General features: G+C 46.9%; 1 protein-coding gene across 18 annotated transcripts in view; it reads right to left on the bottom strand.

The window, feature by feature from the left end:
• The window catches only part of SGCD (sarcoglycan delta), a 354,229-nt gene that overhangs the window by 135,108 nt on the left and 200,467 nt on the right, over positions 1-18,654 (bottom strand). For 15 of the 18 annotated variants that reach the window (XM_074604497.1, XM_074604504.1, XM_074604506.1 and 12 more), the window contains one exon: positions 3,098-3,283. In XM_074604497.1, coding sequence (XP_074460598.1) covers positions 3,098-3,283 — 186 coding nt within the window. Of the gene's footprint in view, positions 1-3,097; positions 3,284-13,197; positions 13,548-18,654 lie in introns of those variants that run through there. The other 3 variants (XM_074604512.1, XM_074604513.1, XM_074604511.1) reach the window with 2 other exon arrangements.

Below are 18,654 nucleotides of genomic sequence, written 5' to 3'. Positions count from 1 at the left end.
CGAGAAGTGAACGACTGCACCAGAGGACAGACGGCCTCGCACGAACGCAACACCGCTCTGACAGCCCTGTGTGAAAACCAATAGCCACACATGAATTTGCTTAAGCCTTGAACGTTCAGATAAAAGCAAAACCTAGCATAAATTAGTGTTGCCTTGCTTATTAAAAGCCACGGATGGGAAGCTTTACAGTTTGATTTTACAGGAGTTGTTTCCCGTAGCAGGAGCCAGCGGGGCACGCAGAGGGGCGACGTGGAAGCGGAGCGGAGGGGTACTGCTACAACGGGCACGAGAAGGTGCTATTCTTTTCCCTGGGATTGTCTTGCTTCATCTCCTCCTCCCTTCTCCACTCCCCATTATCAGCATTTAAAACGCCCCCGAGTTTTCTTGAGCAGATTTGCCACGCTCATTAAAATAATGGGAGCACTTACTGGCTATCATGAGCGCTCATTAAATTCTGGTAAGTGCCAGGACTGTCCTGTGGAGTTGAACAGGCTCAGGTTCTGGGAGGAGAGCTCAGGGATGGGAAGATACTGGAAATACTGCATTTTCCACATGAAAAAAACGACAAACTTTCCTCTCCTTTTTTGCTCTGCAGGCATGGGGGTAATTCAGACCCGCTAAGCCGCAGCCTTTGCTTACTGACTACGTGAATCACTCCCCCGTCCCAGAAGGACTCTCAACTCCTCTTATCAGAACAGGAACAAATTAAAGATTTTTCCATATTTGCATCTCCTCATTTAAGAATTTTCCTACATTTGTTATTTAGAGATAAAAGTCTGCCTCTAAAAATTCACTTAGCAAAGTAGTTTTCTCAGCCTGAGGGAATGGTGCAGAAGGGATTGCAGAGCAGGATCCAAAGCAGCTGGCGAGGCTGCAGGAGCAGCAGGAGATTGGGAGATGAATGGGTGCACATCAGGGCAAGGATCACATTTTACATGCTCTGTTTTTCCATTTATTTCCAATCAGCTGTGGCAGAGACACACACCCTGACCAGCGTGGCCATGCCTATAACCATAAAGCAGTTCCCGCTGCAGGATGCAGTGCTACCGTCTGTGTTTTTATCACCAAATGCTGTTCATCGCCTACTAACATCAGAAGATGTGAATTAACTAAAACCATATACAAATATACTGGACTAATCCCCACTGAATCAGAGGGCAAGTGACTATTAAAGGAAATCGACTCAGACAAGAGCGTGAAGATCACTGCATCCCCAAAAAAGCCAGTATATGTCCTAGTGGGGCAGAGAGAGCTTCCGGAAAGAGGAGGTTTCTGTATGCATCCCTAGGAGATGAGCCTCCTGCAGATGGCCTGCAAAATGCAACGCATCAGGAGAGGGCGGTGAAGGAGAAAGGAGCAGAGGGGTTCTCCTGGCTTCCCAAAGAACTTGTAGAGTTGACTCACCACCGCCACCAAACAGCAGAAAGCATGGGACCGACGTACCGAAGTTATGTTATTCTGAAGAAATAAAGTTGCATTCCTGAAAAGTGAGAATCTGAAACCCTATTATTTTGTGCTTGGGCTGATACCCGTACCACTGCCTGTACCTGAGCGTATGACCAAGTCTTCCATCACCTCAGAAATACCTATTTTTCAACTACATTAATCTAAAGACCACAGTTCAGCATGAAATGTGTCTCAAAACGGCATCAATTTCACAAGATCAAATAGCTGGTCTGGTTAAGCATTAATTGCTCCAGTTTGGCTCGCTCTTCACCCATTCACAGGAGCTTTTTGTGGATTACTGCTTCATAATTGCTTTCTCCCTAAGCGCACATGCCTTGCAATCTTCTGCACACCTTGACAGCATCCCGGTTAGAGAAAATGAATGCTACGTGTCCCCCTGACACAGCATTTTGTCTGCTGGATACAGCGCGTCAGAGATTGTTTACTCAACTTCTCATGGCCCATTAATGACATAATGTTGGACACAGCTGTTCCGGGCTCCGCAAGAGCAAAACAGAGAAAGAAATGCCGAGAGACTTCAAACACGCTGCTCGCATCAGAGCCTGGCTGGGAAAGTCCTTGAAAGTGTCTAGGGGAATTTAGCCTTACAGCTCTCTCATGAAGTAAATCCAGGATTAAAGCCTCAAACTTAGTTTCTCCTGAAGACTCAAATGATCTTAAAATAACTCCATCCGACCAAGGTGGCAATAACTGCTTTGAAGAAGAGGGGACCAATCATTTCATTTTCACTCTGCTTGGCCAAATTATCCCCTGAAAAACTAGGACCTACCACACAAAGGCTCACTGCCCCTGGAAGTGGGGTGTGCCTGGTTCATCATGTCCTGACTTCCGGTGCGTTTGAGCAGGAGAGGTGAAGCTCACCCTGTAAAAAGGCAATTCAAGGTCAAGGCACCCCTTTAAGATCTCAAAAAGTGTTGGAACAGAGTTCACGTGATGCACGGAGCGCTCCATGCCCAGAAGGCACCATCTGCCCCAGTGCAATCTGCCCAACTTTTTGCTAGGGGCTTCTGGAAAGCTAAGCCTGGCCGGGGATCAGTGCGACAAGGGAGTGCTGCTGGCAGGACTGATGTGTACCTGCCACAGCACCACGAGGATAAGGACATGCTCCACCTAAATACCACGCCCAGGGAGCCACTCTGGAAATTCTATTTTTCTTCATGAAGCTTCTGGAACCACGTCATTACGGAAGAACATGAATTTTCCCTAAGAAAAAGGCAAATCAAGTTTCTCGACTTCCCGGTCATGGAGAAAAGCAGAAATAGCGTGAGAGAAAGGCCCACACCCATTCGACATCCCAGTTCAAAATAACCTATTTCATTAACTTTAAAACACTATATAATTCAAAATTGAGGCAGGATGGCATATATTGTTCACATATATACATGTATATATACAGCAGGTAGAAGGAGCATGATTTGCAACACTGAGCTGATTCCTCAGCTTGGCAATACTGCAGGCATCTCCAGCAGAAAACGAGGATTAATCGGTAAATTTGTTCCTCCTTATAATAACAGCTATCTGGGGCAACTAATGCACCCCGATATCGAAGCTGTATCTGAATTAACGCTCAGAGAAAAGACCATCACCCTCCCTCATCTTCCCCAGACCTTTCAGGGTAACCCCTACTTACAATTGTGAAGTTCATAACCTTCAGAATCCAGATGGTCATAGCAAGGTTCACCAGGATTAAAATCATTAGGAGCAGCACAAAGAAATAGAGGCATCTCTTCCTCCAGCCATAAATCCCCACTTTGTATACCTGGGGTCCTTCCGAGGTCTGCATGGTGCTCCGGTGCGCGTACTGTTCCTGAGGCATCTGAAATGATCGCAAAGAAATAACCACGTGTATTAAGCGGCCAGAGAAAGTTGATCATAAAAACTGCTTGTGTCTGTGCCTCTTAGAGGGTTTGCTTTTTTCTTTTTCAGAGTTCACCAGCTGGGCAGCACCTCTTTCAGTATCTTGCTTCTGCATTATTTTTCTCTCTGCTTACCGTATGCAGTAACATACCAAAAGAGAATTTTATGTGCTAAATGTATATGTATTTATAAATACACGTAAGCGCACTGTTTAAAGGTATCCTATGGAGCTCATTCTCGATTGACTCTGTTCACCGCCCCAGGTTTTGCAAGGCAGGCACTCCAGGGCCTCTAAGGATCCTAAGGGGAAAATTTTGCATGCGTTTGGTAAAAGCAGTCGAGTTCAGCAGTTTGTTTTGAAGACACAATATTACTTCGCAGAGGCTTTAATTTAAAAAAAAAAAAAAAATCATCTCAAATAAAATCATTCCTTCCAGCCAAAGAAAAAAGGCAAAGGGGAAGCATTTGCCTTTCTCCCTTCCCACACTCCAAACTTTCTTAGCCAAGTAAACCTGAAGCACAAGGTTCTCCAGCTGCCACATCCCTAACAAATTATCCCCAAATATCTATGCTGGTTTAGCAAGGACTCTGATACCCTGGGTGGGCATGGCACGCCAGGACAACACCAGGGGACAAAACCAAGGAAAGAGGGAAGGAAGAAAAGCTGGTGCCGAGGAAAGCAGTGCAGCAGCATCCCCTGGAAGAATGGCCTGAAGTCCCCTGTGGCGAGCATCGTCCCCTCTCCTACGTCCCGGTACCCGGGTGGCTCTGGGCAGTCGGGGATCTAGCTGTCCCCACCGTGGATGGAAAGAGACGGGTGCTTTTAAACGGCTCCACAGGCAGCCAGGACAGGGGTCCGGAGCAGAACGGACCCCATCGTGGAGGTATTTCGTGCCGCACAAATGAAAGTATTCACATTCTCTCCCTTCACATTCAGGGTGCAGAAACCCACTTTCACGGGCTTCCCCCAGGGATCAGTTTCTTTCATTTTCAGACTTTTTCAACACACAGACCGAGGATATCATATCACCTCTAATAACGCATAGTTTGCTGAATGTTTTGCATTTTAGACTCTAGACAGATAAGAAGCCACCAAACGTGTTCTTGCTCTACTGATTCAACACCACGGGCTTCTTCCTCAGGGTATTTGGCATCGACGTTTGTATGCAGTGAATTACAAAATTCACATAACAGGAGGAAACAATGCGAGTTCCTCTCTGTGGTAGTGTTATCTGCCAGGGCAGAAAGAGAATGATAGAAATTAGATGCTCATTGATAGCAGCTTATGTTTGTTTACCATTAGTTTCCTGGTTTTTTCCTTACTTTTTTGCTAATAGCTTCATACTCCAGCATCTAATAAAATACAGCGTGCAGTCGGCGGTGGTGCAGAGCCCGTTGCAGGCTGATGCAAGGCGAGTTTCTTCACGGAATAACTTTTATTCCAGTAGCATTGCGCCAGGAATGAAGTTAACACTTTATTTTCCTACTTCAACGCTGAAGCCCACACATTTGAGGCAAGGGCTGCCTGAAGAAGGGTTTTTTAACCTTTCACTGCTCCAAAAGTTGCCAAGACCTGTGCTGTCTAATGCTGCCTGGCGTTGTCACCTGCAAAGCAAGGGATCAGCCACCTCTCCGTCCACGAGTCCTTGCCCAGGCTGAAACATGGTCTCAGGGGCTAAATAAATCCATTCAGGCACTAAATTCTTTTCAGATCAGAGGCCCTGACACCTCTCCCGATCTGGACCTACAAAGCAAAGCCGACTTCGCGGCATATTCAGGAAGGCTGTGTTTAGCCCGGGGTGCTCGCACCCCAACATGCTCCTCCGGAGGGTGGAGGTGCCCCTCTGCCTCTTTCTCCAATGTCAGCAGCCGCGTTAACCCCTCACACTCAAAATTCACAACATTGGCTAAAAACTGTAAGATTTTAAAAAAATAACAACAAATGAGGTACTGCTATCATTTTCCACTCAGGCTTCTGAACCATCGCATTTTTAAGCATTTTTTCCCTTTTATATGCTTGAAGGCTACAGCCCACCAAGGAGAAAAAGCAGGTCAGACCTGTGCAACAGTGAGGTGCCGCAAAGGACACCCGCAAGAGGAGACCCTGGGCACCACCACTGCCCGTCTGCAGGCAGCTGCCAGGATCAGCGCCCTCCTTGCCAACGAAGGTGTCGCCTGCGCTCGCAAAACTAAAACTAGAAGAAAGCGAGCTTCAGCCAGCCCATCCACAGCTCCAAGCCCGCCTGCTTTTTCCAGCATTCTCAGCTGGTCTAAAAAAAGGATCTCACATCCCCTTCCCAAGCCATGCCGCGTTTACAACCTCAGACTACCCCAGCTCACGCCGCGAGGATCTGCAACGTCAGCTAGTGCAGATGGTCATACCATGTCGGGAGGAGCCAGCGGCTCATGGCACGTAAGTTCTTATGGCAAATAAGTTCTTAATACAGGTCGGCTCAGCCAAATTAGCCAACTTGCAATGAAAGTCCATCACCGGAGAAAGCTGCGCCTGTATTAAAGAGCAGTTTTCACCAGTGTACATGGGCTCACCAGAAATCACTTCTGCCGGTCAAACCAGCTGGTGTATCCATCTCCACACCACAAAACCAGCCGGAGTCCCGGCAGCCCCGCAGCTGTTACCAAGGGGGAGCGCGGCACGCTGGGTACAATGGATCCAACCCGGGCTGCACCAGCGTTTCTGCTCCCAGATGCCAGGCCAGCAGCCGTGGAGGGCTCATCGGGGAGAGGAGCTGGGCCACCAACACGCACTCGGAGGAAAACGGGCCTTTTTACACTGCTACAGCCACTCCGATCTGCGCAAAGGGAAAACTTAAACAACAGTAAATTACAGAGTTTCCACTACCTGGGGGAAATTATAACCACAACTACTGAACAGTCAAGGATTTTATTGCCTAATATTTTAACAGAGGATCCTGGAGAGCACATATTAAATGGAACCTCTCCCTCGGAGAAAATGAATAAATTGCATTGCTAACCCTCACAAATCATGGAAGAGGTTTGACCAATAGGAAACAATATGAAATACCCAGCTCAAAATATCTCTTTATTGCAAAACTTGTTTATTCTCTTTATCTCTTTCCTGCTCTGTCTCTTTTTTTTCTTTCTTTTTTCTTTACTTGCAGTCTCTAGGATGGAGAAAATAGCATATTCAGCTGAGGCGAAAGTTTGCAGACCTCAAAAGAATTTATAGGAACAGAACATACCCACAAAGAGCAACTTGCGCCCACACAGCAGCCTCATTTGGAGAATTTCTCTGGTTCCGATAAAATATTTAGCTCACAGCTGCTAACAGAGCTAGAGCAACCGAAGTACTACAACACGCATGACGAGCATGACTTAGTAATACAGCATAAATTTATAACAAGAAAATAACATGAGAATCGTAGATAGCTTGCCCTTTCTACACAAACTCTCACACAGCTGCATTTAAAGCTAAATATGATTTCTAGCTAGCATTTCCCCCCTGAATTGTGAATACCACGATGGACAGAGAGTGCCGAGGTGTGTTCAACACACGAGCAGAATAAGGCGGCCTGCAAGGCAGCTACACGAGGAACCAGCTATATCCGCTATCAATAATCTGCTCTGTGTGGGAGGGAGAACTATGCTAGTCAGAATTTACATTTTGGCAACTTCTCCTGACTCAAACATTAAAAAGAACTAAGGCACCAAAAAAAAAAAAAAAAAGTATTGCTGTGAAAGGACATCAGTGGTTGCATTTGCAAGGTACCCCCCGCTTTCAATTACTGAGCTAAGGGGAAAGGCTGCCAGTAGCTTAATAGGATGCTTTTTTTTCCTTCTTCAGGAAAATATTAGGAACACCCACCCAATTTCATAACAGTGGTGAAAAGATAATGCTGAAACAAATACAGAAATTGGAAAGAGAAGCGCTCTTTCCAAAAGTCAAATCTGAAAGTGTCTGCCTGACGTGAGAGGGCTCTAAGACACACAGCCCTGGACCACCATCCGCACGTGGACAATCCCATTTACAATACCAAAAATGCAGCACGCTAAATCTTCACAGTTTAGCCACAGACAACATTACCATGACTACAAAAGTATAGCCTGGAATTCAGGTAATTCTCCAAGGAATTCTTGCTGCTGCTGCTGCAAAAAATGGGTAATAAGTTTTTGCACAAGAGCTGTACACTGAGTCCTCATATATGAACACTGCAAACAGGCCCTGATACAAAATCCAGTCCATTTAGAAAAGCTATTCATCTTTTCGCTTTAGCATACCTTAGAGATATGGTCCATGACAAGAAAGATTTATTTGGTTTTTTTAAGACCACTGGAAGAGTCATGTCACCACATCCTCGGATCCGCACAGGCTGCTTGCCGAGTACCTCTGGCAAAGAAGCTCCAACACTTTCCTTCAGTAAAGCTGAAACCAGGAGAGGCTGAAAGGCGTCGCCAATCAGAACCGGCACTGGGCTTCCAAAAATCACACCAGACCCCACCAGTTACGGCAAACCTTTATCGCTTGCCTCTCTCCCTCCCACCACGTCCTCCTGCCCTGGCGGAAAGCTTCTCACTCAGGGCGCACAATTAACGATTCATCAGGCAGAAGAAGTATGCACAAGGATGGATAAAAACCCTTCCCTTGCCAACGCCGGAGCTGTAACATCCCCTGGCCGTGCCGGCTTTGTAGACTCAATGAGGGCTACAAACAGGGTGAGGCATAACAAGAGGAATCAATAATGTTTCTGTGCCACGGGGGTGTCTCTGATCAGCACTCAAATGATGTATGTTTAGTAATGGAACAATTTTAAGCTGAAAGAAGATGCAATCTGGGAAGGCGGCTTCTCTCTTATGAGCCCACTTGAAAATGCCTTAGAGCTCATCGAAACTGCTCACTACAGCACAGAACAAAAGCCCCTAAGCCCCGCGCAGCCGACATGGCATCTCTCTTCCCTGCCTGCTTCCATAAAACCGAGGTGTAACAACTTCATCAGAAAAATGAAGAGCATCCGACCCCAGGCTAACCTGTAGCATGGTGATGGGAACACGTTTCTAGAGATGAGAGAGGGGTTCAAATTCCTTCGGGCCTTGGACCTACATCTCCCACATCTGCTTTGTCTTTGTGTCTGTATCACCGACCTCCTCTTCTCTTTGTCTTTGTTTTTTAAAACACAAACCTTTTCTTTTGGGCTGAAAAGAGGGAAAAAAACCCTAAAAAACCTTCAGAGGTGCTCTCTGCCATATCACCGGAAGGCAATGTACTTGTATTCAGTGGCTATAAATGCTCTGCAGACTCATCCTCTTTAATTTCTCTGTCTTTTAAGTGCGCACTATCCACCTGGTTCAAGAGAACAGACATTTCTGGAGCGTGACTGAGAAAAAAATTTGGCATGAAGAAGAGTGTTCTGAGCCATCTATCAACAAGACTTTTTGCCTCTCCACTCCCCATAAAACTCCCTCTCAAGCTTGACACCCCCAGGCCCATTAATCCACCAACTTCATGACCCAAAACTGATTTACGGCCCCACACATGGGTCAGATCACAGCCCAGGTCCCCGTAAAAGGATCAGGCTCTGGAAAATGACTTCTCACTTGCAGCTTGGCCAGCAAGGGCTGAGCACTGGCGAAGAGCCCAAAGGATGAACTGCTTGCTGGGGTTGTTAAATCTCACAGCACTTTTCACCAGGACCATCTAAGCCGTGAACTTGGGCTCTTCTACCCCGACGGCTGTGTCAGCGTGGCCTCTGTCACTGCCATGGTGTCCCCAAAGATGAAATCTTCCCTCTCTGCTTTGTCCCTCTGCTTCTGTTGACAGTTCCCATCTCTCCACATTGGGAGCAGCTCTTCCACAGGGGAGACCATCGTCACTCAATGCCCACTTCTTGGGTATCACCGCAATATGACACATGGCCAGAGTGACAAAAAATGGAAGAAAACATCCTAAGGAACGCTTTCCTCTTTTCCGATTAGTTTCTCTCAGTGGGGTACATCACAAGAAGGGTTCTTCAAATAGCTAGCCTGATTCTGGCAAACATAAGCACATCAACAAGCTTGTCTTGGTTGTACAATCTATGGGTGCGTGCTCTGCCTGGTCCACTAGGAAACACCTCTTTTCCCATCCCCACCTCCTGTATCTTGAGGATATCTTGGACTCAGCACAGGCAGCTGGGGGGACCTTGGGGATTCATCTCCTGGTAAAGCATCTCTAATCCAGATTCCTCAATGCTCCAGGCTATCCCCTACCCCTTAACATCTGGAGAGCTCATGTGATTTCCCCGGTTTCTAGGGCTGACAGCATTTCAGCAATAAACGTGCCTGAGGATAAGGGCACTGCAACAACCTCAGTTTATAAACCAGTACCTTCGAGCAGATGGACTGAACGGAAAGCTGAACATGCGAGTTCTGCTCTGCTCCGTCACTGCTCTGCCTTCAAGGAGCACCCACAGTAAAACTCTGAACATTAGGATTTGCCAGAACAAAACAAAGTAACAGGCAGCTCCATCTCTGAATAGCATCTCCTAAACCAAAAGTGGTATTTTATTATGAAGCTGCAAGAATCTGTGAGCAATGTGATGTTGCTACTGCTTCTCTTCTCTGAGGAGAAACATGTCTGTTTTCTTATTTATGAGTTTTTCTTCTAACTTTTAGACTTTTTCCTTGATAGTTACCTTGTCTTGATATTTTTCTTTTTCAGAATTAAGGAGAAAATGGAAACGAAAGTTTACAAGGAAGAAAAAGTTTCTGCAGTGAGTTCTCTTATGTATCGAGCTAGTCATCAAAGAATGTCTTCCACAAAATGCCCCACAATTTGTAGCGATACGTTCACGCTGCATGCAAACATCGTACCGGCTTTGCTGCATTCACACGCTGGTGCCTTTGCACCACTCGGATGATGTGAAGCAATCATAAGCCTATGTCCATCTGTGCCAAGTTTATAAACACTCTTCCCCACTGGAGCGTCTCAAAGCTGGATGAACAAATATGAGAACTACACTAAAATAGCCAGCAGCAGGTGTGACTGCAGGAGGCTGTGGGAACAGCAAGAGGGATATAATCAACAGAGCTCGAATCAGAAAGCAAGCTACAGGAGGTGATACTTTGCAGACTTCTGCCCCAACACACTCTCACCCCACAGCACCAAGAAAAGAGATATGCCTTGTAGAAATGTGCAAAGCAGGAGCGTAATATGGATTTATACGGCTGGAATCCAACCGGCATGGCACAAATTGAGAACTGTGGGCTTGCGCACGTGCCAGGATCCAGAGTACAGTCTCTGCAGTGATCCTGCTCTCACAAGTTAAAACTTGTTCTGCTGCATCTTCCCTCCACATGACATGCGTACCGGGCTTATCCACTTCTTCGTTTGCACAGACACACTTGCTTTCTAGCCTGCTCTTGGGAAGGACCAGGAGAAGGAATACAGGTATTAGGGTGTGCTAACGGCTCTCATCTGTATGCTTCCAAGATCAAGAGATCCTCCAATTTCACTTTAGATGCATAACATTCCATCCACGCATAAACACACTCTTCAGTCCTTTTGGATACAGAGCAAGGCTTGGATGCTTGACCGGGGTGGAGCTGCAGAAAGGTCACCTCTGGCAGGGGGAGGCTCAGGAGCAGCTGCCAGAGCGAGGGAGGAAACCACCACCCCCCTCGATGGCATCCAGCCCGGGGCGTTGCAAAGAGCCTCCCCTGCCCTGCCTGGACTCACACCCACGCACCAGCGCCTCCATTGGGGTCCCATCAAGAGTGGGTACGGCAAACAGCCCAGCCGGGCACTGGGGACGTCCCGTGACCCAGACCGATCCCACACCTGATGAAAAACCTGCACTGCTCGTCTCACCCAGACGTGGGGTAGGAGCACCCCTAAAGCCAGGTACGGCACCGCAGCCCTGCCTGCGTCTTGCTAAGACAGACACATTCCAGTCTCTTTGTCTTTCTGGCTCTTCAACGCTGATGATCAGATTTGGGAGGTGGGATGCTGCATGACCAGAGGCAGGAACCTGATTTTTTTATTTATTTTTTTTAAAAATAAGCTTATAACTTGCAGCAAAGAAGATAATAGGCCGACTGGGTGCCTAAATTAACTGCTGCTGAGAAAGGCAATAGAGCTCCAAGTCTGCAGGGTAAGATGGCAGCCTGCGAAGGCTCAAGCAGTCCAGATCATATGAGAACCTCATTTAACACAGCATTTCACCGCAGGTGTATTTTCTGCAAAGCAAACTTTGAGCTTATTAAGTCTCTTCATTTTCATCGTACGCCTCCCTCTTGCACAGCTCACCTCTGCCCTTCCTCTCACTCCCTTCGCCCCCCATCAGCCTCCAGGAAGCTACAGGACACCCCTGTCTCTTGGCGGATGCCCTTCCTGCACCCCAAACCAGCAAAAAGTCCTCATTTGGCCCAAAGCAACACATTTCAGCTGACCATTGCTTTCATCGGAAAAAAACAGACGTGGCAAGGAGCAGATGCTCCCAAACACCTTCCTTTCGTCCCATCCATCACGTAGAATCTGTCGCATTAGACCAGATAACATTCTCATTAAACATCCAAATCCAGCGAATCCCACTTTTTACAGGTAGGGTTTGCCGTCTGCCTGAACTTGCCTTTATCCTTTGGAGTTGCCTACGTACACGCTTCACCAGCATTACTGGGAGAAAGCTCTGGCCCTGTCACATGCTGGATCTGATGCACTTTGGTGGCCAACCTCACCTTGTCACTGAATTGTTTAGGCTTGCCAAGATGAACGACCGTTTGAGCCCTGTACGTACAGTCCCGCTGGATGCAGGCAAAGCAAACTGTGGGTCTACTCCCATGAACGAGCCAGAAACGCTTAGCGCTGTCCCACTGTATAATTTAATATCCTTAATTCATTCCTCGTTGAAAGGAAAAAAAAATACACACACAACCAACGCCGCCATAAAACACGGCTAAAAAGCACTTCCGACACATCAAATAACACTGCTGTGAAAATCCAAGGAAGAGGCACTGGCAGAGGCAGGGAAGTTTGTGAAGCTACAGGAGGCGGACTCCTCCCGACACCTCCATCCGCTCGAGGAACGCGCCGTACCCTGCCTCCCAAACACAAGCCTGCCATAAATGGTGCTGGTATCTCTGCAACGGCAAGACAAGCTTTAATGCTGCAACTAAAAGGATGAGAGAGCACTGCCTAAGTCTGGCAGGCTCCTAAAGAGAGAGCGAGCTTTTTATCATAAATGTTTCTTAAGTTATTTGGGGACAAGAAACACAAATCAAGAGAGAAGTTGCAGCTAGAACAGCCCCTGAATTAATGTTTTTCCTTCTAATCTGCTCTACGTGGTTTCTGACTGTGCTGTCTGTTGCAGTTTGCTCATGCTTTATAAAATACAGAAAGAAATATGCAGAGAAATCACAAGACAATGATTATTACTGAATTACTGGCTCTCTTCACAAGCTAGCTGTACCAGGAATTGCCAAACAACCCCCAGACAAACATACTTTCAACCCGTTAAGCAACTATAACATACATATAAATGTATTTATCGTGGCTGAATTGCATTTTTCATCAAAACCGGTAAGTGACACAGAGCCAACCTTTCAGTAGCTTCAGGTTACGTCCATACTTATTCCCCAAAATGAGAAAGTTGGGAATCATTTGGTCGCAGCGTTCATGCAGCCGGAGACGTAGCACAGGAGTCGCTTTGCCGGCATTATTTGTACCGGAGCAAAGTTATCCAGAAACCACCACCCAGCCCCAAACTGCTCCCATCCCTTCACAAATATGCCACAACTCCCCGGTCTCGACTTTCTGTCTCGAAACAACAGTCTGAAAAGCCAGAAGCCTCTTCGCAGGAGCACAAAAGAACAGCAAATCCCCCCCTTCCCAGCTGCGCGGGGCAGGCGCGGGGCAGCTCTTACCTCTCCCTCGGAGGGCAGATGGAGACCCGGGGGGTGCTGGAGGCTGGGGGGGAAGATGCAGCGCCGTTTTCGGAGCAGCACCAGGCCTGGCCTCTCTGCTCATGAGCTGCCCCTGTCAGATTTTCCAACGGCAGAATTGCAGCCAAGTCCCTGCCCATGCCTGAAGAATTTCCTGAACAGCATTCCCCTTCTTTCTCTAACTGCTTTGAAACCGCACTGTCTGTACTTCAATAAGGCTTTGTCAGGCCAAGTTACAGCTACTGGGCTGGCTCCAGATAGCAATTGAAAACACATGTGTTTTGCATTAAAAGCCCCCTTCTCCGCGCACACATTCAGACGCAGACACCCCCGGCTGCTCTCAGCCCTGGAGCCTGCATGTCTTGTGCCTTTGCAGCGGTAAAGCTAGCCATTTTTGTTAAAAAAGAATAAAAGGATCACGTTGGTGGGGATTTTCTTTGGGAAGAGGGGAAAAAAGGGGGTGGGAAAGACCCCATTCCTGCAGATAACACCTCGCCCTGCCTCGTAATGTTTTGCTGGTATCAGCGGTCCTGGGTGCCCAGGTTAACAGGCAGCTTCTCCAAACCCCAACGAGCAAGGCAGCGCAGGAATTACAATTCCAGTTCACCACTACTCTCCTCTTACCTTTGCCTCTGTCTGTTCTAAAAATTGTGAGAAAAGAAAGCATATTTTTAGCATCTCCAGACTCAGTTCACCACATCAGAACTGTATCCTAATCTTGACACATGCTCCTGTATCTGCTTATACTAAAAATAATACAACTATTTTTGAGTACTTTCATCCCTCTCTGCTTTCCAGCTGTCCTAAGCCTTAAAAATATTTCAGGTACCTTGCATCCCCTTTGAAAGAGCATTACCGTTGCTCTGGTGTTGGCTTCAGGAAAAGAAATAGAAGATATAATGTTATACCTTTAATCAGAACGGGTCCCAGTTCTTAATATCTGTAATCATTTCCAGACGGCACCATGGGTCGAGGCAGCGACGGTGGGCTTGGCAGCTCGCGATGCCCCGCGCCTGGCATGTGCCCGGGAAGCAGAGACGGAGTAGATGTGGAAACGCACATGGATGTCCCCCTTATTCCACCACGGCTAAGTCCCACCAAAGATGAAACACAGCAGCAGAGTTGTCAAGGTAACAATATAGAAAAGAGACAGTTTAAAGAGAGAGAGTTATATTTTTCCCTCTTAATGTTCCTTTTCAAAACGGTGCACTCCACTTCTACCGAGTTATTCTGTTTTGTGATTTACAGAGGTGCGGCGTCCAGATAAAGTGTTTACAAGAGACAAATGCAGCTGGGGATTGGAAATAATCGAGAGCTTTATGTACGGTCGGATCCAGAGCTCGCTGAAGGCAGTAGGAAGCCTGTTGCCTTCTACAGGCTGTGGATTAGGTCCGTAGCGAGGACTCATTTATCGCAGGAAGGTGAGATCTGCCTTCAATGCACCAGCAATGAGATCTTACAAAACCCCCATGGGTTGTCCGTACGGAAAGCCTGTAGTACTTCACAGAATTGTAGAATGGTTAGAGTTGGAAGGGACCTTAAAGACCACCCAGTGCCACCCCTTGCCCTGGGCAGGGACACCTCCCACCAGCCCAGGCTGCTCCAAGCCCCGTCCAACCTGGCCTTGAACCCCTCCAGGGATGGGGCAGCCACAGCTTCTCTGGGCAACTTGTTCCCATGTCTCACCACCCTCACAGTGAAGAATTTCTTCTTAATACCTAATCTAAATCTTCCCTCTCAGTTTAAAACAATTAACCCTCATCCTATCACTACACTCCATCCATCCAAGCTGTCTGGAGAGCTTCTGGGGTAACACCATGTGTGGCTTTCACTGAAACTCTGCCCTGCTACCAAAAATGCCCTTTCCTTAACTCCTGCAGGGAGCCTCCGGTTGGTCAGGAGTATTGCCCACGCGCCCTGGCAATGTGCACAGGCCACATTCTGGCAACCTGGACCAGCACCCCAGCGGCACGGACTCCAGTGGGGATGCACGTGTAGTAAGATGCTATTTTGCAGAAGATGATCTGAAACCACACGCTCATTCTGCCTCAGTTTTCAAGACTGTAAGGCAAGCGAAAGGCACGCACGCAAGCCGCAGACATACAACCACTGGTGATAGCACTTCAGATTTATTTGCACAGCTTGTGAGGAGTCAGTTTGTGCCAGAACAGAAACCACAGACTTTTGGATCGCAAATCAGGAGAGCTATCTGACGCAGCTAGAAGAGAGTCCCCTAAACTGGCTATAACGGCAACCATAATACTCTTTGGGTTGGCAAACAGTAACGGCTGAAACCAATGGCGCCTAAAAGCTTTGGAGTCTCTTAGCATAAATAAAACGAAACAGAAAAAATATGAACTGCAGATTCACATAATTAGATTTTTCAGTTGTACAAGACGATCGGGCATCTGCAGAGCCGTTTGCAAGATGATAGTAGTCCTTGCCTTCTGTCTTAAGTTTGCCCATGGCCTTTAGTCAGCAAACCAGTCACGTGTGGTGACAGGCCGTAACTTCAGTGGGTCGAGGTGTGTTTTGAGTTAAGCACATGCTTCAGTGCTTTGCGGTCCAGGACTTCTTATGGCAGCCTGGCTCGGGCAGGACCAATAGTCAAACCATTCACCACACGGCAGCATGGTACTTTGAAATTATTCAGTTCTTTACACAAATATGGTAAATCAGTGGGTTTCAAATTTTTCTCGGTGTGTGGACCCCTAAATATTTGCCAAAGATGGTGCATACCCCTGTAACAATTTCACAGAGGGAGACTTCTAGGTACCTTTCACAAAACTCTCTTTTTCTGTCATTTTTTTATAGTTCCCTCGGGAATAGTCCACAGGCTTCCCATACGTCTATGGACCACAGGCTGGAAACTCCTGCTGGAGATAACTTAATCCCTTATTAAAAATGTAAATGATCTCTTCTGTTTATGTGCCATACTTTCTATCTCCAGAATATTTATGCGAGCTAGCAGCGTGCTGGCAGGTAGAGACATGGGGAGGTGACAGCATTAATACTGCATTTTTTTCCATTGGCATAATTAGTAGGCCAAGTCTATAAATATTTACATTAAATCTGTCAGGCATCACATCAACTTCACTGATAACTTAAGGCTGTCTTACTGTAAACTGCATTAATGCCTAACTATTTTGTCATCAAGTAACACATAAAATGCTCCTTCAAGCTAAGCCACTTTAACTAGGTTGTTTTTATCTCTCTCTCATTTGGGTACGGGGTTTAAAGATGCTTCAAGCATCAGAACTGTGGCTCGGGGACTGTTCTATTTTTCTGTTATTGAGCTATCACTTGTATTAGTGCCAGTGCTACCAAAAATATATGAACCTTGCAAGCGTAAAACTTAAGTTGATGTCGACATAACTATCTGCGTAACTGCCATTATTTCTCAGTACTGGCAGGGTTATGAGGACCCAAAAAACCTCCAAGAGCTCTTTGGGAAGATAAAAACAAATTAACCCCCCCTCAAAGCTCCAGTATCTTTGCAGCCGGAGACTGCAACATGTAGGGACTTCCATTTTGTGCGGGAGATCCGCTCCACCTGGATCCATGAATTTCTAACACCAGGAAATACATGAGACCTACAAAAGGTAGGAAGGAAAGTTCCTTCTCTACCGTTTACACCTGTCCTGCATTTTGGCATCCAGCGTTTTCTAGAAGCAGCTGAAAATTATTTAGTATTTACTGTTGACTTCGCAATATTCATAACTAATTCCGTTTAACTGATAGTATCTATTTGCATACAAAACGAAAGTTGGGATTTTCATGCTGTGCAGATTTCCAGGGACTCGCTCAAACATTCCCCAAACATTCCTAAGAAAATCAGGGCAAAACAAATAAGCAGAAAGAATCAGCATGTAAATGCAGGTGTGTGTGCAGCTGGAGGGGAGGAAAAAGTCAAAATGTAAATTTTAATATCTGAATGAAGTAATTAGGCAATCCCTTGTTCGAGCTTTCCGTCCAAATGACTTTTTTTTAATCCATTAAATCTCCTGAAATATCACAACAGAATAAATACAAATGTTCAAATATTTTTAAACTCTCAATTGACATAAATCATCTGCCTAATTATTATTATTTTAAATTGCTCTCAGCCTTGGACTCTTGTAACAGATCTCTCGTGTACGTGTGTGTAAAGGGAGAAGCCAAGACTCATTTGAGCTCCGTCTCCTTAAATGCAGAATTAAGGTAGCTGATGGATTACAAAGTTAACTATTTTGGGTCAGGAGCAGCAAGCCGTGGGAAGGCAGCTATTGGCATTCCTGATGGATTTGCCCAGCCCTAAGCACCCAGAGAGCACGGAAGGCAATGTAATAAGAAAGAGAGGGGATCGGGGGGGGGAGTCCCCAAATTTGTTTAGCTAATGGCAGTAGCTGCAGGGGAGGAATGCTTCACCGGAGGGACAATGCCACCCCTCCGTGTGTGCGTAGGAAGCGAAGGTCTGATTTGATGGTAGGGAGCAAAATCCCATTTAAAGTGCTGCAGCTGCGAGAGAGCGAAGGCACACAGGTCATCAGGTAATCACGCGCGGGGCTGAGACGGGCCTGTCGGACAAGTGAAAAGGAAATGGGAGAAAATGAAAAAGCGCTCGCGCCTGTGTGTGTGTGTGTGCGCGCGCGCGTGTGTGTGTGTGTGTGTTCGGCTGTGAGGAGCCTGGAGAGCACCCCACTGTGCAGCAACCAGACTGCAGCGCCCACGTCCTCACCCACTGCTCCAGGTTCTTCAGATAAATACAGCTACATTTTAGTAAGAAGCCATAAATATAGGACTGGATACAAGATGCATGATCTTCTAATTCTCAGAAACGAAAGACAAGGAGGGGCAGAGCTAATGCTGCTGTGGCCCTGCTCTCGCAGACAGGCATCCAAGGATGCTCTGAAGTTCACGCAGATGAGAAACTCCAGTAACGACAGAGGTGACCCTGGAGCGGAGACCTTGCTTCACATGACACTAAGTTATGTAGATCTGACTACTAAATTTTGCCCCTTCTCTTCACCTGGAGTTAGCAAACAGTACAATAGTGTAAACGAACCAAGGGAAACACAACAAAAAGTCCTGGTTTCATAGTAACTTTACAGGTGAGCTGGGGAACAGCAGGTTAGGGCAGCAGGCGGCATCGCTCACACAAAGCTGAAAACACAACAGGAGTTCAGGTGAAGGGCTCAAGGAGGTGAAGGACTGAGCTTTTATGAGAGGCCAGACCCAGACAGCTGCTGCCCAGGGTCTGGAGTTTAGAAACAGCAGCGTCTCTGCTGCTGCTACGAGACAAGGATCGGAGCAGCAAAGAGTCATCACCAAAGGCAAAGATCTTCCACTGCACGGGCTCAGGAGAGCCACAGGAAAGGGAGGATGGAAATTCAAGCGTCCAGTGCGCCGGAACAATAGCAGGCTCGTGCTTGATGTTGCACAGGTTGATGTGTAACACCT

Source organism: Larus michahellis, chromosome 11 (assembly GCF_964199755.1).
Source record: "Larus michahellis chromosome 11, bLarMic1.1, whole genome shotgun sequence".
Taxonomy (NCBI): Eukaryota; Metazoa; Chordata; class Aves; order Charadriiformes; family Laridae; genus Larus; species Larus michahellis.
Note: the sequence above shows the minus strand (reverse complement) of the source record. Positions and strands in the feature narration are given on the sequence as shown.